Source organism: Mauremys mutica, chromosome 13, assembly GCF_020497125.1.
Source record: "Mauremys mutica isolate MM-2020 ecotype Southern chromosome 13, ASM2049712v1, whole genome shotgun sequence".
In the NCBI taxonomy this organism is placed as follows: domain Eukaryota; kingdom Metazoa; phylum Chordata; order Testudines; family Geoemydidae; genus Mauremys; species Mauremys mutica.
The window spans coordinates 35,897,567-35,920,638 of record NC_059084.1 but is presented as its reverse complement, the minus strand read 5'-3'; the positions used below and the strand labels follow the sequence as shown (position 1 = coordinate 35,920,638).

Below are 23,072 nucleotides of genomic sequence, written 5' to 3'. Positions count from 1 at the left end.
GTACAGGAATAGCTAGAGACACGAACCAAGAGTGGGGTCCCATTTTGGTAGGTACTTCTTAAGCATACAGTGCTAGATTTTTAAAAGTATTTTGATGCCTAAAGAAGCAGATAGGGGTTTAGAGAGATTTTCAACCATGCCTATGTGCCTTGATTTCAATGGGAGTGTATTATTGCAGGCATTGTTAAACTTACTGTGGTAAGTATGTCTTCATTGCTGACTGGATTGGCAGGCAGCAATTGATCCAGCAGGGTCATAGAATTGTAGAGTTGGAAGGGACCTCAGGAGACTATCTAGTCCAATCTGCTGCTTAAAGCAGGACCAATCTCCAATTGGCCCCCTCAAGGATTGAATTCATAATCCTGGGTTTAACAGGCTAATGCTCAAACCACTGTGCTATCCCTCCCCCCAGAGAAATAGGGTAGTGGTAGATATGGCCATTAGCACTGATTGATCCATTAGTGAATACCAGGTGACTTTGAAGGAGACATACATAACCTGGATCATAGAATCACAGAATATCAAGGTTGGAAGGGACTTCAAGAGGTCATCTAGTCCAACCCCCTGCTCAAAGCAGGACCAATTCCCAACTAAATCATCCAGCCAGGGCTTTGTCAAGCCTGACCTTAAAAACCTCTAAGGAAGGAGGTTCCACCACCTCCCTAGGTAACCCATTCCAATGCTTCACCACTCTCTGAGTGAAAAAGTTTTTCCTAATATCCAACTTAAACCTCTCCCACTGCAACTTGAGACCATTACTCCTTGTTCTCTCATCTGCTACCACTGTGAACAGCCTAGATCCATACTCTTTGGAACCCCCTTTCAGGTAGTAGAAAGCAGCTATCAAATCCCCCCTCATTCTTCTCTTCCGCAGACTAAACAATCCCAGTTCCCTCAGCCTCTCCTCATAAGTCATTTGCTCCAGCCCCCTAATCATTTTTGTTGCTCTCCGCTAGACTCTTTTCAATTTTTCCACCTCCTTCTTGTAATGTGGGGCCCAAAACTGGACACAGTACTCCAGATGAGGCCTTACCAATGTCAAATAGAGCTGTGAAAGTTACTAGCGAACCTCCTTAACAACTAGCAGGCAGCCATTAGGGAGAAGCAGAAGCCTCATGTACACAGTAATCTGAACTTTTGAACTGTCTTCTCTCCTCTGCCTTGAGGCAGAGGAAACTGGCTCCAAACTGGTTTTCACTGACCAGATAGCAGAAGTGCGGGGTCTGGCAACGACCAATCAAGTGTTAACATGACAAGGGTCTTTGTCTGAATATGTATAAAGGATCTGTGAAATTTGTATATGACAGAGTCTTTTGTACCAAGGTGTAAGGCTCTTCTTTCTTCTGCAGAATAAAGCAACCTTTTCCTTATCCCTGTCAGGCTGTTATTGGCTCTCAGCCAGATGGACCCGATATTTCGGTAACAGAGAGGAATGATCACATCCCTCCATCTGCTTGCAATACCCCTACTTATACAGCCCAAAATGCTGTTAGCCTTCTTGGCAACAAGGGCACACTGTTGACTCATATCCAGCTTCTCGTCCACTGTAACCCCTAGGTCCTTTTCTGCAGAACTGCTGCCTAGCCACTCGGTCCCTAGTCTGTAACAATGAATGGGATTCTTCCGTCCTAAGTGCAGGACTCTGCACTTGTCCTTGTTGAATCTCATCAGGTTTCTTTTGGCCCAATCCTCTAATTTGTCTAGGTCCTTCTGTATCCTATCCCTACCCTCCGGAGTATCTACCACTCCTCCCAGTTTAGTGTCATCTGCAAACTTGCTGAGAGTGCAGTTCACGCCATCCTCCAGATCATTAATGAAGATATTGAACAGAACCGGCCCCAGGACCGACCCTTGGGGCACTCCACTTGAAACTGGCTGCCAGCTAGACCTGTAGCCATTGATCACTACCCACTGAGCCCGACAATCTAGCCAGTTTTCTATCTATTTTATAGTCCAATCATCCAGCCCATATTTCTTTAACTTGCTGGCAAGAATACTGTGGGAGACCGTATCAAAAGCTTTGCTAAAGTCAAGGAATAACACATCCACTGCTTTCCCCTCATCCACAGACCCAGTTATCTCCTCATAGAAGGCAATTAGGTTAGTCAGGCATGACTTGCCCTTGGTGAATCCATGCTGACAGTTCCTGATCACTTTCCTCTCCTCTAAGTGCTTCAGAATTGATTCCTTGAGGACCTGCTTCATGATTTTTCCAGGGACTGAGGTGAGGCTGATTGGCCTGTAGTTCCCCGGATCCTCCTTCTTCCCTTTTTTAAAGATGGGCACTACAGTAGCCTTTCTCCAGTCATCTGGGACCTCCCCATGAGTTTTCAAAGATAATGGCCAATGGCTCTGCAATCACATCCACCAACTCCTTTAGCACCTTCTGATGCAGCACATCCGGCCCCATGGACTTGTGCTTGTCCAGTTTTTCTAAATAGTCCCGAACCACTTCTTTCTCCACAGAGGGCTGGTCACCTTCTCCCCATACTGTGCTGCCTAGTGCAGCAGTCTGGGAGCTGACCTTGTTTGTGAAGACAGAGACAAAGAAATCATTGAGTACATTAGCTTTTTCCACATCCTCTGTCACTAGGTTGCCTCCCTCAATCAGTAAGGGGCCCACACTTTCCTTGACTTTCTTCTTGTTGCTAACATACCTGAAGAAACCCTAATTGTTACTCTTAACATCTCTTGCTAGCTGCAACTCCAAGTGTGATTTGGCCTTCCTGATTTCACTCCTGCATGCCTGAGCAATATTTTTATACTCCTCCCTGGTCATTTGTCCAAGCTTCCACTTCTTGTAAGCTTCTTTTTTGTGTTTAAGATCAGCAAGGATTTCACTGTTAAGCCAAGCTGGTCGCCTGCCATATTTACTATTCTTTCTACACATCGGGATGTTTTTTTCCTGCAACATCAATAAGGATTCTTTAAAATACAGCCAGCTCTTCTGGACTCCTTTCCCCCTCATGTTATTTTCCCCGGGGATCCTGCACATCAGCTCCCTGAGGGAGTCAAAGTCTGCTTTTCTGAAGTCCAGGGTCCGTATTCTGCTGCTCTCCTTTTTTCCCTGTGTCAGGATCCTGAACTTGACCATCTCATGGTCACTGCCTCCCAGGTTCCCATCCACTTTTGCTTCCCCTACTAACTCTTCTCTGTTTGTGAGCAGCAAGTCAAGAAGAGCTCTGCCCCCTAGTTGGTTCCTCCAGCACTTGGACCAGGAAATTGTCCCCTACACTTTCCAAAAACTTCCTGGATTGTCTGTGCACCGCTGTATTGCTCTCCCAGCAGATATCAGGGTGATTAAAGTCACCCATGAGAACCAGGGTCTGCGATCTAGTAACTTCTGCTAGTTGCGGAAGAAAGCCTCGTCCACCTCATCCCCCTGGTCTGGTGGTCTATAGTATACTCCCACCATGACATCACCCTTGTTGCTCACACTTCTAAACTTAATCCAGAGACTCTCAGGTTTTTCCACAGTTTCATACCGGAGCTCTGAGCAGTCATAATGCTCTCTTACATACAATGCAACTCCCCCACCTTTTCTGCCCTTTCTGTCCTTCCTGAACAGTTTATATCCATCCCATGACAGTACTCCAGTCATGTGAGTTATCCCACCAAGTCTCTGTTATTCCAATCACATCATAGTTCCTTGACTGTGCCAGGACTTCCAGTTCTCCCTGCTTTTTTCGCATGCTTCTTGCATTTGTGTATAGGCACTTAAGATAACTCACTGATTGTCCCGCTTTCTTGGCCTGAGACAGGAGTCCTCCCCTCTTGCACTCTCCTGCTCGTGCTTCCTCCCAGTATCCCATTTCCCCACTTACCTCAGGGCTTTGGTCTCCTTCCTCCGGTGAACCTAGTTTAAAGCCCTCCTCACTAGGTTAGCCAGCCTGCTTGCGAAGATGCTCTTCCCTCTCTCCGTTAGGTGGAGCCCATCTCTGCCTAGCACTACTCCTTCTTGGAACACCATCCCATGGTTGAAGAATCCAAAGCCTTCTCTTCGACACCACCTGCGTAGCCATTCATTGACTTCCATAATTCGACGGTCCCTACCCAGGCCTTTTCCCTGCACAGGGAGGATGGACAAGAACACCACTTGCGCCTCAAACTCCTTTATCCTTCTTCCCAGAGCCACATAGTCTGCAGTGATCTGCTCAAGGTCATTCTTGGCAGTACCATTGGTGCCCATGTGGAGACACAGGAAGGGGTAGCGATCTGAGGGCTTGATGAGTCTCAGCAGTCTCTCCGTCACATCGTGAATCCTAGCTCCTGGCAAGCAGCAGACCTCTCGGTTTTCTCAGTCGGGACGGCAGATAGATGACTCAGTCCCCCTGAGGAGGGAGTCTCCAACCACCACCACCCTCCTCCTCCTCTTGGGAGTGGTGGTTGTGGAACCCCCATCCCTAGGACAGTGCATCTCCTACCTTCCAATCGGTGGAGTCTCCTTCTGCTGCCTTCTCTCAGATGTATCATCTAGTCCACTCTCCGCATTAGTACCTGTGGAAAGAACATGAAAACGGTTGCTCACCTGTATCTCCATTGCTGGTACATGGACGCGCCTCTTTCTTCTTCTGGAGGTCACATGCTGCCAAATTTCTTCACCATCTCTCTCTCCCCTCTGCACAGCCTGCTCTGATTCTTCAGGACGTTATGCCCATAGAAGCATATCCTGATGTCTGTCCAGGAAATCTTCTTTTTCTCTTATGCAACACCCCAAGGGTTCCTCACTGGCATTCACCAGCTATAACAAGAGGAATCTAGTTTAGGTTCTGATTCAACAGCAGATTGTGCTTGGACAGAAACTTCAGTCCCCGTTGTGTCCTAGAAAAACCTATTAATTGTGTCAGGTCTATAGTGAAGTTAAAATTGAATGGGCCAGGGGAAACTTAGGAGTTAATTCTGATATATCCCCACCATATAAAGCACACTCTGACCATGCAATTTAACAGACCAGGCCCCAGGGAGATTTGAACTCACGACCCCTGGTTTACAAGACCAGTGCTCTAACCCCTGAGCTATGGAGCCACTATGCTCCAAATGGTGGTAAAAAATCTATTGCCTTAAAAAGGCCAAGATTATACCATAGATGTCTGCATTTATTCTGCTATATTATTTCACCCATCATCATAACCTGCTGACTGTACAAAGTGGAATTGAGTTTAACCTTATTGAATTAAGTTTAAGTATTTTCAGACTTCACTGTATTAAAAATGCAAAGGTTTATGAGCTGTTGTGGGATTGTCTATAACTTCTCGAGGAAATGTGACTCATGTAACTCTTTGGAGGTGTTATGAGCTTCAAAGGAATCATTGAAATCATGTGCTAGACAAGCACAGTTATGTGGGATGCTAGGAAATACCTGGGAGGAGGGGAAGGCAAATTCCTTCCCCTCGAACCATCCTTTTAAAGCTGCATCCTAAGGAGAAACCATTATCTGATCATCACCTGTTACATGAGGACTAGACCAGAGACCCAAATGGAATAAAACTGACTCTCAGATTCATGGGTGTGCTTGTTCTGAGAGAACAGCTGTTGTGAACTTGTAACCACTGGGGAACAAACAAACAAAAAAGAAAAGAAACCTGTGTGAGTACTGAAAGACTGATCACTGGCCAGGTCCCTTGTTGGAATTGGGATAATCTGTGGTAGACTTATTAGCATGCATGTGTGATGTTCTATACCTTGGGGGAATGTCCTGGAAACCCCATATTCCTCATTTTTATGTAATTGTGATCTTACATACAAAACATGCCTTGTAAGGTATCAGGAGGAAGATTATGATCTGCTGAAAGTCATTTCTCTGTCCATATACATATATCATTGATGCATATGAAGTTATGAGAATTGTGTTGTATGGTGGTCACAAAAACATGCTTTAACTTGGGATATCAGCCAGATATTAGCTCCCCAGAGACAACAGCAAGGAAACTAACCAACACCCGGGTGGGGGTATCAATCAACCCATCAACAACCATTGTCCAGCAAGGGAGCTATGACACAATAACTCACCTGCATGAGGCAACACCAGGGGAATTTCTTAACCTTCCCTGGAGACTCAGCAATGCCCCCCAAACATGCCTGGACTTGTTTTTTCCAAGCACATGGACTGAGGGTATAAAACCAAACACAGGGGCCCAACATTGGGCCTTTCGCCTTCAGCCACCTATGCTGCAAGCAACAAGGACACTCTGAAGACTCCAGCTGAGGGGACTGGCCCAGATTTCAAGGGTGAAATCTGTATACTATGAATTGCAATATCCAGTGGAGTGAGAAAAACTATTTAATCTATATGTTGCCCAGTCTAACAGGGTTGAGGGTTTAGACTGCATGGCTACATTTTATTATATTTTGGTAACTAACTCTGACTTTTTGCCTATCACATAATATCACTTAAAATCTATCTTTTGTAGTCAATAAACTTTTTTTATTGTTTACCTTTACCAGTGAGTTTGCCTGAAGTGAGTGGCAAATGTGTTCAGATTTGCAAAGGTTGGTGTATAATTTAATAATAATAATAATAATAATAATTAATAATAACTGGAGATATACCTATCTCCTAGAACTGGAAGGTACCTTGAAAGGTCATTGAGTCCAGCCCCCTGCCTTCACTACCAGGACCAAGTACAGGTCTGTTGCAACTTACGCGCATATAACATGCGCGATTTCAGCTTTACGCTGTACGGCTGGAGTCTGGGAGTGTGGCCTCAAGTGGAAGAGGTGTGGCCTCAAGATTTAAAGGTCCTGGGGCACCAGCTGTGGCTGGGAGTCCCAGGGCCTTTAAATCATCCTGGGGGCTACCAGCTGCAGAGGTGGCTGGTAGCCCCTGGGGCGAACTAAAGGGCCCGAGGCTCCAGCCACCGTGGAGCTCTGGGCCCTTTAAATGCCAGCCCCAGCCCGGCTGCCAAAGCTGTGGGTGGGATTTAAAGGGCTCCTCCGGGCTCCCCACCCTGGCGGGAAGCCCGATGGAGCCCTTTAAATCTCGCCCACAGCTTCCCCTTTCTCTGTGTGATTCATGAGTGGCTCTGGGAGCATTCATGCAATCTAGCTGGCTGTGGGGTCTCCACATGCGGTTGTGCTGAGTGATAACAGCACCTGGAGGAGTTTGCTGCTGGTCACTAGCTAGGCATTGTGACAGTCAGCCAGGTTGGAGACAGTTAAAGGGGCACAGTGGTCCTACGGTCCCAGGCTGCACCCCAGGGATCCCATCACAGCATGTAAGTTCTGTTATTGTTTTAAGATGTTTTCTCTGTAATGCTTTCACCTTAATAATAACTGTGCTTGCTTACGGAGAGTTCTGTGCTGACTGAACTGTGAGCAATTACTCTATGTATGGCCTCAGAGGAGAAGAGGAAGTCCTCCAAAGCAGGCCTGTTGAGACAGTCCATATTCTGGGGAATTCACAATTAGGCAGGGAACAGTATGGTCTGGAATAACCCTGGTCAGGAGAGAGAGAGAGACATGTGTCTCCACCAAAGAGAGGTGAAGCTGGGAAGCCGGGAGTCTAGAGCGGGTGACCTTGTTGGACTATAGCGGGGGAACACAGATGCAGTTGCCCTCGACTGTGATAGACTACACAAAGTTACTCAAATGTTAGTGTTTTCAGAATCAGGCCCTAAGAAAGCAAACACAGTTAATTCAGATGGTTTAGAAGAGGGAGACAGCCAAATATACAAAATCTTTCAACTATAAATATCCAGTTATTTCCACCGAGTCCTGTTCTAAAATGGTGATCAGGACATGAAAGTGGATGAGGACAGACACTGGGATAGATAGGTGCATTTTAAACACCAGGCTACAATTTTATTAAAATTTAACATTGGAGAGTATCTATCTATCTATCTAATCCTATTACAGTCTCGCTGCAGTGGCTTACGACTGATATATGTATTTATTACTTTCAGCTGGGTGAGAGATAGCTCAGTGGTTTGAGCATAGGCCTGTTAAACCCAGGATTGTGAGTTCAATCCTTAAGGGGGCCACTTAGGAATCTAGGGCAAAATCAGTGCTCAGTCCTGCTAGTGAAGGCAGGGGGCTGGACTCAATGACACTTTTCAGAGTCCCCTCCCCGACACTGCTATTTACCTGCCGCCTGCAACTTGGTGCCTGGCCCTGGCATTCTGGCCTGGCTTGCTCCCAGCCCGGGGCGGCTCTAGGCATTTTGCCACCCCAAGCATGGCAGGCAGGCAGGCTGCCTTCGGCGGCTTGCCTGCGGAGGGTCCGCTGGTCCCACGGGTTCGGAGGCTGCGGGACCAGTGGACTCTCCATAGGCAAGCCACCAAAGGCAGCCTGCCTGCCGCCCTCGCAGCGCCGGCAGAGCACTCCTTGTGGCTTGCTGCCCCAAGCACGCGCTTGGCGTGCTGGGCCTGGAGCCGCCCCTGCTCCCAGCCCTGCTACTCATTGCCTGGCCGGTGTACGCAGGCTGCCCCTGTTCCAGCCCTGACACAGAGGGGTGGATTAAACCTGGGCCTTCCACAACCCAGGGGAATGCCCTAACCCTGCATGCATCTGAAGAAGTGGGTTTTTTACCCACAAAAGCTTATGCCCAAATAAATCTGTTAGTCTTTAAGGTGCCACCAGACTCCTTGTATTTTTGTGGATACAGACTAACATGGCCACCCCCTGATACTTGCCCTAACCCTGGGACTAAAGATCTCAAGGAGAGCACTGCTGTTTGCTGAAAGATGTCTAAATCCCCTAACCCCTGCAAAATTGTCCACAACTATTTGGCAAATTTTTGTAAAATTTGTGACTAGTTTGGGATGAATAACATTGCCTTTCCCCCCAAATAAACTATTTAGCCAACAAATTTTGCCCGGTTAGGGGTACCTGGGTGAAACTTAATGGCCTGTATTATACAGCAGGAGCTCAGCCTAGCTAATCTAGTTGTCCCTTCTGGCCCTAAATGCTACAAAACCTATGAAATCATGACATTTCCCAACACTTCTCATATGATTAAATAACTTCGTTAAACTAATGAGTGTAATGTTCACTTCGCGGGGCCGGTGGTTCCCTCCCACCCTTTGTCTGTCTTGTCTATTTCCATTATATGTAAACTTGACAGAATTTGATTTATTTTCTAACACTTCAGCAGATAATACTGAAACTTATTTTTAATCCTTTTTTTCCATTTTTTTTTAAGTTTTCACAGTTGTGGGAAACAATGTGGGAGGTCAGACATTGGGGGAGGGGTGCAACAATAATTATTTAATGACAGTAGACATTGAAATTCAAAAAATTAAAGCTCTATAAACATTAAAAAACAAATGATCAACATCACATATCAAAATATAGTGTAAATAGCCTGAAATCAAACTCTGTTCTCAGGGAGCATTTTTCTTATTTGCTTCTCTGTACATTTTGATTATTAATGATGGAAATATTTGTTGTCAGTTCATGTGTATTCGGTGAAATCAGCATTACCAATAAAATTCGAATTCTTTTGAGCCTAATCATAAACTCTTTGGGGCATGGATTATTTCTCACTGTGTTTCTACAGCCCTGCACAACGGGGCTTTGATTTTGACTGGCACATCTGGATGCCATAGTAATGCATAACGATGATATAAACATGGCTGTTAATTTTCATTCCAAGGTACCATCAAGTTTGAATGAGTTGTATTCTAATTTTTCTCTAGTAAAACTTGAACCAGGAGCCCTGGGTTTAATTCCTGGCTCTTCTACTGAGAGGCTGTATGACCTTGAGCAGCTCATTTCCCTGCTCTGTGCCTCAGTTTCCCTCCCCCCCTTTGTCTGCCCTCTCTGGTTAGACTGCAAGCTGTTGGGTGCATGGACTGTTTCTTGTACTAGGGTACAGTACAAGGGTACCCTGGTCTCAGTTAGGGTTTCTGGGTGTTATTCTAATGTATGGGCTGGAGTTGGCTTAGACTACTTTGAAAACCACTCACTAGATGACAATCAATAGTAGAAGGTGGTGATAATACTAGTAATGTGATGGTCCATGTGTTGTATGTTGTTCATATTCATCATTGTCATTTCACAGAGGAGCTGCCCGGTTCTGAATGTGTTTTTGTAAGATCTGCTCTCGTCCAACCACAGCTGTTTGCATTAGAAGCAGGAATTGAGTGAGGCACGTCCCATGGCCTGTGTTAAACAGGAGAGTAGGCTAGAAGATCACAGTGGTCCTGTCCGGCCTTAAAATCCGTGAATTATTGTCTCCTTCCACCCATTCCCTACAATGCTGCTTCCTTCTCATTTCTTACTCTTTGCTGCCCTCTAGTGATCACATGAAGCCAACAGCATTTCTTTGATATGAGCCCTATTCTCAGTCTCTTGCTTTTCCTTTGGTAGATAGCATGATCATGATCCAGATCAATGCTTACAGTTTGTCAGTGAAAATGGCATATGGCCCATCTGCAACTGCTATTAGCAAGCCACTCTAATGGCCGGACATCGGGCACTAGATGGGGAGGGCTCAGAGTTACTACAGAGATTCTATCCCAAGGATTTGGCTGGTGGGTCTTGCCCACATGCTCAGGGTCTAACTGATCCCCATATTTGGGGTCAGGAAGGAATTTCCCCCCAGGTCAGATTGGCAGAGACACTGGGGGTTTATTGCCTTTCTTTGCAGCGTGGGGCACGGGTCACTTGCTGGTTTGAACTAGACAAATGTTGGATTATTTGTAACTTGAAGTCTTTAAATGAAGAATTGAGGACTTCAGTAATCAGCCAGAGATTAGAGGTCTATTATAGGAGTGGGTGGGTGAGGTTTTGGGGCCTGCAATGTTCAGGAGGTCAGACTAGATGATCATGATGGTCCCTTCTGACCTGAAAGTCTGAGTATAAAATTACTAAACCAAAACCACCCCTTAGCTGAGCGGGGACACTTGAAATCTGGACGAGTTCACAGTGCCACAGGCACCCACAGAAATTTACCTCTGCATTGTTACTTCATCAGCAAGTAATGTAGCTAGGCCCCAGTCCTGGTTACACGGAGACAAATGGGAGCTTGGTCTTTGATCTCAGTGGGGTTGGGCCCATTGTTTGGGATTACGTCTGTCTAGGTAGCCAAATGTTTCCCAGCATAGTAGAGTCTGGGCACACCACAACCAACAATAAATGTAACCTCCCATCATTCAGGTGAAGTAGGGAGAGGGGATTATCCCCATGTTAAATGAAGGGAAACTGAGGCACAGAAAGGTGGATTTGCAGCATCTGAGGATCCAGACTTCTATATTTTCTAGTATTTACATAGGCCTCATCCGTGTAGTGTCTGAGTATCTCACAGTCATGAACAGACTTTTATGTCATAACACCTTGTGGGGTGAGAAGTGCAATTATCTCTATTTTACAGATAGGGAAACCCAGGCATGGAGACTATGAAGTGATTTACAACAATTAAGTGATTCACACAAGGAACTATGACCCATTGAAACCAGCTGGGGTCTGGCCCCATTGAATCAAATGGAGCTATGGCCAGTTTCTAGCAGCTGAAGGTCTGGTCCACAGGGTTTAAGGTTAAGATTTTTTTTTCTAGCCAGCTTGTGGGATTTGGAGACACAATTCCCATTAATTTTGGTTTGTAAACTTCACCCTCAGTCACCATCTCAGTGCCCCATGCAGGACCAGCAGTAAAGCCAGGAACTAAGCTGAGTCATCTGAGGGCTGGTCAAGTGTGATGATCAGAACTTCATCTTCATGCAGGAATCAGTGGGTGAGCCCTGCTGGTGGTAAACAGCCCCGTTCTGTGGGTGTGTAACTGTGTGTTCCTGCTGCATGCAATGAGCATTTCAGTGTGCACTTGCATCTGTCTGTCATTGCCATGTTGATGGATATAGGCTCTGTGTGTGTGTGTGTGTGTGTGTGTGTGTGTGTGTGTGTGTGTGTGAGAGAGAGAGAGAGAGAGAGAGAGAGAGAGAGATTCCTGCCCCCTGGTGGAAAAATGAATCCTGTTCAGTATGTGTGTATTTGTGTTTGTGTATGCATGTGTGTATTGTTACCCCCTTTTGGAGGCTATAAGACTTGTGGGGTATGTGTGTACTTACTTCCCCTGTTTGATGGGCTGCAATCTGGTGTGTGTGTGGACTGCCCTGTTGGATGGACTGAGGCCTTCTCTGTGTGTGTGTGTGTGTGTGTGTGTGTGTGTGTGTGTGCGTGCGCATGCACATCCAAAATGATATCAAAGTTTTGTGCATTGTGGAGTATTTAGGCAGGGGTGTGGGTTGTCGATTGACGTAGGTTTGTTGTTCCATGCACATGGGTAAGGGGCCGTCACAGGTGAAGCCCAGTGTACTCTGGTGGGTGTGTCCCAGGAGGACCACAGCAGTGGGGTGTGTATGTGTGTGTGAGTAGCGGAAGGAAAGCGCAAGCTGCTTTGCGATGCATTGAGACAGCTCGGCTCTGTCCCAGGCCTAGCCTGGCAGGGGGTGCTCTGGGGCAGAACTCAGCAGAAATACCAGGCTCTGGGGGTGGCAGGCCTGGGTTAGCCAGGGCATTGGGGTGTTCAAAGCCAGGTTCGGGGTGTTCAGAGAGGAGTGGGTGTGAACTGGACTGGCAGTGGGCAAACCGAGGAACATTGTCAGTGTTGTGTGTTCGGGGTGGGACAGCAATGATGGGGGGGGGTTGTAGCTCACTCTTGTGATGCATTGGCTGAGCCGGGGATCGTTTTCAGGGCAGGAATAGAAGGGATGATGTAAGTCAGGACTGAGGTATGTCACCAAAGCAGTGAAGGGAGCCAACCCGGGGAGAGCAGAGGGATTGTGGGTCAGGACTAATGGACTTCAGCAGAGAACAGGGGGCTGCAGATCAGGACTGAGGGGCAATGACAGAACTGTGCGTGGGTGGGGGGAGCCTAGGGGGCTGCAGATCAGGATTGGAGCCCATCAGCAGAGTGCTGTGTTGTGGGGTAGCCCGGTGCTGGGATAACAGGGGCTGCAGGCTGGAAATGAGGTGCAGGACCAGAGCTGTGTGTGTGTGAACCCAGAGATGGAACAGTGCAGTGGGCTGTGGGTTTGGACTGAGGGGCACTGGCAGAGCTGGGGTTTGTGGGCAGGACAGCAAAGCCTGTCATAACCCAGGTATGTTGGCTGAGCTCCTTCTCTGAGGCCTAGAAACCTGGAATTGCCTGGGCCATGCTGTCTTGGCTAACCTAGTGGGAATATGAGGTGTGTTTACATGGCAGTTTCCTTGCAGCCATGCCTCCCGCTTGCATTCCCTCCCTCCCTGGGGTCTGATGGAATATATGAATGAAGGGGTCGCCGTTCACAGGGGCTGGGAATGACTGGCTTGACCCCTTTCACTTTAACCAGCAGGGGCTACTTGACACAGAAACAGGCCTGTCCCTTCCTTTGTCTAACTTTAATCAGTGCCTCTGACTTTCTCTTCTAATCAGCCCCGATGGGACTGCCTCTGGGACCTGCATTTCCTGACAGCGTTTTGTTTCTAATGGTCCTCAACGGGACCCATTAAAAGAAGGAGTAACTTTGTTTCTGCTATTGGCCCATGACTCCTTGAGAGTTTGTTAAATCTCCAGGTAGTGCCCAGCTCTTGGCTGGGTTTAATATTCCTCAGAGTGCTGATTAAGACTTGAAGTTTTAATGATCTGTGTGTCTTCCTTTAAATCTCTCTAGAGTCACAGGTCCTTCATAGCTAATTGGAGAGATTTCTTTTTAGTAAGTGTGTTGCTAGCTGAGATGGTTTTAACAAGCACATAAGGAAGGAGGTTTTTAAAAAAATATATTTTATCTAAGCAAAGCATCAGTGAAATTAACATGTTCCAAATGAAACTGTTCTGGGTTCCTTCACACTGGGGATCTGTCACAGCACATCTGTCATCAGACCTATAGAAAGAGTTGCATCCTTAAGGTCAAGCACCTTTCACACCGTGGACAGACCATTCATTACCACTTCTCTAATCAGCCATCAGGGAACAAGATAGCACTTGTTACAGTCTATCCCCTTGCCACTGCTGTTGTTAGCAGAGTGTCAGATACATTGCCAGCCTCTTGTCAGCTCCAGTTCCCCCCTGCTTTGCCTGTGAAATTAGCAGCACACAGAGTGAGAAGGAATATTTCTTAGTTACCAAATATCAGGTTAAACCTTTAAATTGAATTTAGTGACTGTGATGTCCTCACTCAGCAGCCCCTGCCCACTGAAGTCCACTTCCACAGGGAAGGATCCATTAGCAATAAATAGACAATGGGAATGTAAACACATTTAGCCAGGTGGACTGAGAGATCATTAGACAGATGAACATCTTGGAAGGCAGATTCACAAAAGTGTAGACAGACAGACAATGAGCCAGACCAAGGGGTAGATACTTAGATGGACAAATAGAAGGAGAAGATGGACAGATATCTTGATGGACAGGCAAGAAAGACAATTAGGTGGATGGACAGATGATTATACAGATGGACAGTTGGATGGATGTATGGATAAAGAGATGACTAGGTAGATGAGTAGGGATACATGTGCGTGCTCTCTCCCCGCCTCCCCCCCCCCATCAGGCAATGCCCCAAGGTGCTCATTTCTATGGGTCAGAACCCAGAAATTCGTTCACACTCCATGTCTATTGTCCCTTCATGTGGCTTCTGAGCTGCCAGTAAGGAGACCAGTTGGTGCGATCCACAGGATGGTGGTTCTCATGTGGTTGCTTGTCCAATTAAGAACTCATGAATGACCAGGGCTGTGAAAATCAGTTCTGGATTCTGAGACTCACCAGTTTATTGGGGTGTTTGGATCTGAGCTTTTTTGCTCTCAGATCCTGAAGTCCAGGAAGTTTCATTCAGGCCCGTTGCTGCTATGGATTAGACGGAGACCAGAGAGGCCTGGACAGAGCTGTAAGACCATGGCAATACGCAGTTGGTGCCAGCGATGCTAATGGCCCCATACCATCTCAGGCAGTGGTGCAGTTAGCATCAGACAATTGCAGGGGCAGCTCTATGGAGCACAATTGTGCCTGGACATCAGTGGTACGGTGGAGAAATCAGGGAGGCATTGGAACATCGGGCTAGAACCTCACACTCATTTTCACCAGCTAACTGGGTTGTCCTCAGTGGTGCTACATTCACTTACGTTAGCTGAGGTTGTGCCTTTAGCTGTGTGTACACAGCAAATCACACCTCTCACACTCAAATGGTAACCAGGCATTTGTTTCCCAACATGTGCTCACTGATACACATGCAGGCATAGGGAGACATGTACAGATTCACACACATATACAGGAATTACCCATAAGCATGTGGACACACACATATTCTACGAAAGGAGGTTCAAACAAAGACCCACACACAATATGCATGCACACTGGGGCTGGCTCTAGGCAGCAGCATTTCAAGCATGTGCTTGGGGCAGCACTTTTCAAGGGGCGGCACTCCGGCTTTTTTTTTTTGCTTTGGCATTTTTGCATTCTGGGGTGGGTTTTTTTTGGCTTGGAGCAGCAAAAAATCTGGAGCCGGCCCTGATGTGCACACACACACAGTAGCACTCTAACACATACCAATTTTTATTGAAAATTTCCCCAGATTTTTCCAACTTTTTTTTTTTTAACCAATTTGAACATGAATTTTGGAGCTCTTAAGTCCATGAAAATACTGATTGTGTTAGAAACTCTGCTACATTACTGTAGGTAGATGTGTTTATGGAAATAATAAATTAGCTTCACATTTACACTTAAAGTAAGGCAATGCAGTGGAAAACATACACACAAAAAACCAAACATGCATGTGCATGTGTGTAAGTACTGTTAAAGTACAGTTCATGAAATAAACCACAGTATTAAACTGTTTTTACTTTCAATATTCTTACTTTGCTATTTGTTGTTGTTTTTCTGTCCTCCTGTTCCCCAGTATTAACGTCAATATTTAACAGAAATGGATTTTTTTTGCATTGATTTTCACCCTTTTTTAAGTTTGTAATAAACACGGATAAATTCTCAGGAAATTTTTAACAAAATAAAATAAAATTAAAAAAAACCCTGCACACAAAGGGCCTTGCACATACACCACCACATAAAACAATAATTCCCCAGCTTTCAAACCTCACTTCACCTGTCCTTCCACTGAAACAGGGGAGCTCATTCATTTCCCCACCCACCCATTCACATGAATTCACATATGTAATCTTCTGATTTAATTTTCCATTCAAATTAATTTGCAAGGCTCTAAAGCAGGGGTGGGCAAACTTTCTGGCCTGAGGGCCGCATTGGGTTTCTGAAATTGTATGGAGGGCTGGTTAGGGGAGACTGCGCTGCCTCAAACAGTCAGGTGTTGCCTGCCCCCTGCCCCCTATCCAACCCCTCCTGCTTCTCGCCCTCTGATGGTCCCCTAGGACTCCTGTCTCATCCAACCCCCCAGTTCCCTGTCCCCTGACAGCCCCAGAACCCTCACCCCTGACTGTCCCCTGCCACCCCATCCAACCTCTCCTCTCCTTCCTGACTGCCCCCTGGAGACCCCTGCCCCCATTCAACCCCACTGTTCCCCACCGACTGACTGCCCTGACCCCATCCACACCCCTGCCCCCTGAGCACCACCCCGAACTCCCTTGCCCTCTATCCACACCCCCGCCCCCTGAGCACCACCCCAAACACCCCTGCCGTCTATCCAACTCCCCCGCTCCCTCCCCCCTTACCGCACTGCCGGGAGCACTGGTGGCTGGCGGCGTTACAGCTGTGACGCCTAGAGCAGCAGGACAGGCAGCTGAGCCGCTCATCCGGAGCCAGCCATGCCACCGCGCAGCACAGAGCATTGGGTCAGGCCATGGCTCTGCAGCTGCACTGCCTGACAAGAGCTTGCAGCCCCGCTGCCCAGAGCATTGTGCCGGCAGCATTGTGCCGGCGGCACAGTGACATGAGGCTGCGGGGGAGGGGAAACAGCGGGGGTGGGGCTGGGGGCGAGCCTCCCGGGGCAGGAGCTCAGGGGCCAGGCAGGAGGGTCCTGTGGGCCGTAGTTTGCCCACCTCTGCTCTAAAGTGTAAACATATGTGTGGGGTTAATGGAATTCTTTCTGATTTATGTCAAGCAGGCCCAAATCCCATATTTTCAATGTAGAGCACCAGAACTTGAGCAGGTGGAAACCAGAATAAATTATTCACTTCCCCATCCCTCAGCCTCTGCTGTCCCTAGTGCCCATTATAAAGTATAATGGGCCCCTTCACTGCCCCCACCCTCTGCTGCCCCCTAGTGCCCATTATACAGTATAGCCACCCATTCCCTCACCCCCATCCTCTTTTGTCCCCTAGTGCCCATTATACAGTATAGCCACCCCTTCCCCACCCCCACCCTCTGCTGCCCCTAGTGCCCATTATACAGTATAGCCGCCCCTTCCCCACCCCCACCCTCTGCTGCCCCCTAGTGCCCATTATACAGTATAGCCATCCTTCCCCACCCCCACCCTCTGCTGCCCCTAGTGCCCATTATACAGTGTAGCTGCCACTTCCCCGTCCCCACCCTCTGCTGCCCCTAGTGCCCATTATACAGTGTAGCTGCCCCTTCCCCGCCCCCACCCTCTGCTGCTCCTAGTGCCCATTATACAGTGTAGCTGCCCTTTTCTCATCCACGAGGACTCTGCCCTCTTCAGAATGCTGAGGAGGCACCTTCCCATGACAGCAAAACACACAGTCCAAGTATCACATGTTACACAGCTGTTATCAAGGTTCAGGATCCTCATAACTGTGATACTTTCTCTTGGCCAAAGCAGGTCCACTTTCTTTCCTCCCTTATTGCATGGCCATAGGGGCAGAGCGTGTTGTCTTCTGCTATGCAAGGCCTTGGTGTGGTTTTCAGTCTGGATTTGTTTATAAAGCCTTGATGTGTGTGTTTAGTGGAACATCAAACACATGGCAATGGCTTGAGGTCAGTGTGATGGGTTTGGTCACAGAGACCCCCTTGAGACTGTCACCTTACATGCTGAGACTACCTCTGAGCCCATTTTCTCTGCCAGTTTGGGCCTCCAGAACCCTTTCTTGTTGAGCCAGATACACTAATTTGCTGCAAGACAGATCCAGGGTCTGACCCATGCCCTTAAAGCTGCAGACTTAACTGAAAATGGCTTAGCAAGTGCTCCTGACTCTAGCACCCAAACACCCAGCTCCCAATGGGATCCAAACTCCCAGTAAATCTGTTTTACTCTGTATAAACCTTATACAGGGTAAACTCATAAATTGTCCTCTGTACAAGACCTGGTGCAACCATAGAACCCTGGTTGCAACAATGATCTGTATGGTCACAGTTCATGTCAATAACGTCACAGTCAGATCCCTGTATGAAGATCTGTCTATTTAGCTAAGCTGATTATTGTGGTACCTGAGTCTCTGTTTCCTTTGTACCTGATATGAGGTAGCTTTTATTCTGAAATCCAAAGAACGGAATAGACATCAGGACTGGGATTTTCAATGAGACCTATAGCAGGCTGCAGTTCTGGAGCACACCCCTTCGTGGTGTGGCACTGCAGACAACCTGCCACAGGTTCCCTCCTGGGTTTTCAATGACTCTCTTGGCCTTTAGCACAGCTCTGTTATTGAGGTGATTCAGCTCTCTAGCTAAACCTTCTGCCCCACCCTTTTGGGTGCAATCAAAGTCCAAAGGAAAACACCAATCTATCATCCTAAATCTGTGATGGACACCCAACATCGTTTGGTCCATCTCTTCCTGTTCTCAGCTTCCAGCCCTCCTGGATTCTGGTTAGTCCCCTCTTCCATGTTTCACAGCCATAATTTAACACAAATCAAATGTGAGATTTTAAAGTCAGAATTGTGTTCTTTCACTCTATAGGTGAAATTCACCCCTGTACAGCACAGGACCTGATCACCAATTAGAACATATTTTGACTGGGATTGTCAAAAGACCTAAAGGGAGTTCATAGATTCCAAGGCCAGAAGGGACAACTCTCATCATCCAGTCTGACCTCCTGTACAACACAGGCCAGAGACCTTCCCCCAAATAATTCTTAGACCAGATCTTTTAGAAGATCATCCACTTCTGATTTTAAAATTGTCAGTGTTGGAGAATCCACGACAGCCAGGGGCGGTTCCAGACACCAGCATGCCAAGCGCGTGCTTGGGGCGGCAAGCCACGGGGGGTGCTCTGCCAGTCGCCACGAGGGCGGCAGGCAGGTTGCCTTTGGTGGCATGCCTGCGGAGGGTCCGCTGGTCCCGTGGCTTTGGTGGACCTCCCACAGGTGTGCCGCCAAATCCGTGGGACCGGGGACCTCCCGCAGACAAGCTGCCGAAGGCAGCCTGCCTGCCGTGCTTGGGGCAGCAAAATACCTAGAGCCGTCCCTGACAACAGCCCTTGGTAAGTTGTTCCAATGGTTAATTACCTTCTGTTGGGGCTGACCACAAGTTACCTTGGACTGTTGTTAAAGAATGATCTGGGTGGAGCTTGTGGTGAACTGGCTTTGACCAGCCAGGCTGGCTTGCAGCCACTCCAACTGGATAAACAAGTAAAGAGATGAGGAGGGCCTAAGAGTGTTAAGTGGGGGAATAGAAAGCAATAGTGTTTCCTTCCAGAGCGTGGTTGTGTAAGAATATACCCCCTGAGAAAGAGATGATGATAAAAACGGCTATGAGAATTGCTTTAGACAAAGAGTCTCACCTGCGGACCTTGGCCTTGTGGGTGCACAGGAATTCCCCATGCTAGAGCAGCACTTGCTATGAGCACTCAAGGAGAAGGCTGGAGGGTCCGGGACCGTCCATAACAGAAGGGGCATAAGCATTGATTCTTGCTTGCTTGGTTGCTGGAAAGCACGTATTTAGTAATGCGTGAAGGCTGGGAAGCTTATTATACTTTGGCAATAAAACCAGTTATACTTATACACCTGGTGTGGCTTCACTGAGTGTATCCGAGACCCCTCCTTTGGCCTGAAACCCTCACTGTTAAAACATGACACCTTATTTCCAGTCTGAGTTTGTCTTGCTTCAACTTTCAGCTGCTATCAGGGAAGAATCACTGCTTCCCAGTGCAGTGTAAGCCTAATTTTTTTGTTCCTAGATGTATTCATTTACATTTAGGTGTATTAAAACCCGTATTGTTTGCTTGCACCCCGTTCACCAAGTGAGCCAGATGGCTCTGTATCAGTGAACTGTCCTCTTCATTATTTACCACTCCCTCAATTTTTGTGCCATCCTCAAATTTTATCAGTGATGATTTTATGTTTTCTCCCGGGTCATTAATAAAAATGTGAACTTGTGTAAGAGCCAAGAACTGGTCTCTGTGGGGCCCCACTGGAAACACACCAGTTCAGTGATGATTTAGGTGTTCAAATTCCTTTGAAAATCAATGGGAATTGGGCACCTAACTGGTGACCAAAGGAGTTAGCCATCTAACTCCTCCTTGAATACAATGGGATTTTGACACCTAATTCCATTAGCGTCCTATGCAACATCCCCACCTCAAGGGACTTAAAAAGTACTTTGACCTTATCCATCAGCATAGGAGTTAGTCACTCTACTGTGAGGAACACAGTATGGCCTAATAGTATTATAAATGGGATCAATTCAGAAAAGTTTCACCTTCTCATCTGGGTATCTCTCACTGAATCAATTCCCTGCCATTGCAAGTGCATTGGACATTGTAACACCTTGGTCCCTCCTCATCTCCTATAGTTGAGTCCTGTGGGCTGTAATACTTTGGTCTAATTTTGGTTGTTGGGTTTAGTGTGTAGGGGCTGGGCAGTGCTGGTCACCTGTGATATACAGGAGGTCAGATTATATAGCCTAGTGATTCCTTCTGGTCTTAAACTCTGTGACTCTTTCACTCTATCCCCACTTGACTCTAACGATGAAGACCAAAGAGTTGGCTTTGCTGCCTAGCGCTCTGCCCAGGGTCTCTCTCACTTCCCTGTTCCTCAGGCTATAGATGATGGGGTTCAGGAATGGAGCCACCACCGTGTACAGCACAGACACCAGCTTGTTGAGGTCGAAGGTGCCGACAGCCCTGGGCCGTGCATACATGAAGATGGTGGTGGCATAGAACATGGAGACCACCAACAGGTGGGAGGCACAGGTGGAGAAAGCTTTATGCTTCCCAACCACAGATGGGATCCTGGCCATGGTGGAGAAGATGCAGATGTAGGAGGTTCCTGTCACTAGCAAGGACGGCACAAGGACAGACAGTGCTGCCACAAAGTCCAGCGTCTCAATGGTGGAGGTGTCTGTGCACGACAGCTTCAGGAGTGGTGGGAGGTCACAGAAGAAGTGCTGGATGGTGTTATCGCTGCAGAACTGTAGCCTGGAGAGCATCACAATGGATGGGAAGGAAGCCAGGAAGCCACTCAGCCAGGAGCCCAGACTCAACACAGCACAGACTCTGTGATGCATAAGGGCTGGGTAGCGCAGCGGATGGCAGATGGCTAAATAGCGGTCGTAGGCCATTGCCGCCAGGAGAAAACACTCAGAGGAAGCCAGGGACAAGAAGAAATACAGCTGAGCCATGCATCCCTCCAGAGAGATGGCCTTCTCCCCCAACAGGAGGTTGGAGAGCAGTTTGGGAACAGTCACCGATACATAGAAGATTTCCAAGAGGGAGAGGTTGCCCAGGAAGAAATACATGGGGGTGTGAAGCTGGCAGTTCAACTTGATGGTGACAATCAGGACCAGGTTTTCCATGAGGGTCAGCACGTAGATGGTTACAAACAGCACAAAGAGCAACCCCTGGTGCTCTGGGAGCCCTGGGAAGCCCAATATGATGAAGTCAGTGTGTGAGGATTGGTTTCCCTTTCTCATCTCCACAGTCTGCTTTCCTCACTGCCTAAACGTTAATTGGGAAAAGTGACTGAACGGAGCTTTAAGTAGGGATATGGGAGTATGTGGGGGGAAAATTCAACCCCTCCAAACCTCCCTATATCCTACTTGATATTACTTATTCGCATACATCCAGAGATGCTTACTCTATGGCTACTCAGTGTTGGTTCATTCATTCATTCATTCATTTATTTCTAACTCCATGTTTACACATCCATATTTTATGCCCTTGCTTAACAGGGAAGAGGGATAGCTCAGTGGTTTGTGCATTGGCCTGATAAACCCAGGGTTGTGAGTTCAGCTGTTGAGGGGGCCATTTAGGGATTGGGGTCAAAAAACAGTTTGGGGATTACCCCTGCTTTGAGCAGCAGGTTGGACTAGATGATCTCCTGAGGTCCCTTCCAACTGTGATATTCTATCAATGTTCATCCATTTATTTTGTTAGGGGGAAGATCAGCTAAAAGGAAGGGAGAGGTGGGAACTGAAGAGAAGGAGGGATGAGCAGGGAAAAAGATGTTAAAAGGGCCAGGTGTGGAGTGAAACTGAGGATATGTCTACACTACACAGCACTGGCAACAGCAGGTAGGGTATGTGTAGCTACATGCTGCAGTGTGTAGATGCATGGCTCAGTGAAAGACAATGGCAGGGGAAACACTTCAGCGGTGGAGAGCCTTTCCTGGCTACATCACCCTTGCCTGAGTCTTTCCCTAGGGTGGGGAAAGGCTCCAGCGCTGGGGGGAGGCAGCAGGACACTATACAGCTGAAAATACCCATGTAGACAGCACTGCTTGGGCGAGTAGAGAGCTGTGTAGGGTCTGTTCTGGGACACATACAAACAGGTTTCAAGTGTTTCTTTTCTCACCCAAGCCTAGTTTTGGTTGGCTGCATTCCTGGAGATTTCATTACATGACATAATCTTTAATTAAAGATTAATCTTTAATTCCAGGAGACTCCAGGCCAATCCTGGAGGAATGGCAACCCTACCTAAGACATGCCTCACCAATTATATTGCTATTTACACCGGTGCTAGGGGCTGCCTGCATATCTACCCCACATGCCACCAAAAGAAGCATGCAGTGTGGACAAACCTTGAGGTGAAGAGACTGAGAGAGGGGGAGCATTGGGGTCCTTATTCATTATCTACTTTCTTACTAGCTATTATTTACTTATTGCTCACTTAGGCTGGGATTTTCAAAGGAGCCTATGGGAGTTAGGTGCTCAAGTCCCATTGACAATCAGGTTCCTAATTCCCTTAGGCCCCTTAGAAAATCCCAGCCTTACTGGGCAATATTGTTACTTGGGCCATATTCACACTGAAGTCAATAGGCTGATGCTTGAGATTCTTCCTCAATTCTTACTCAGCCATACTCCCAGCCAAG

The 23,072-nt window shown here is 47.4% G+C and overlaps 1 protein-coding gene and 1 non-coding gene across 2 annotated transcripts; both read right to left on the bottom strand.

Moving 5' to 3' along the window:
- Positions 1–4,952: 4,952 nt before the first annotated feature.
- TRNAT-UGU lies at positions 4,953–5,025 on the bottom strand. Its single transcript has one exon. It is a non-coding gene; the product is annotated as a tRNA-Thr (tRNA).
- A 15,684-nt stretch (positions 5,026–20,709) lies between these two features.
- LOC123348340 (olfactory receptor 226-like) lies at positions 20,710–21,675 on the bottom strand. Its single transcript, XM_044985854.1, has one exon. The coding sequence runs from the start codon at positions 21,673–21,675 to the stop codon at positions 20,710–20,712; it is 966 nt and encodes a 321-aa protein (XP_044841789.1).
- Between the last annotated feature and the right edge of the window lie 1,397 nt (positions 21,676–23,072).

Excerpts from the sequence above, each read along its gene's own strand:
- LOC123348340 (XM_044985854.1), bottom strand. The coding sequence starts at position 21,675 with ATGAGAAAGGGAAACCAATCCTCACACACTGACTTCATCATATTGGGC.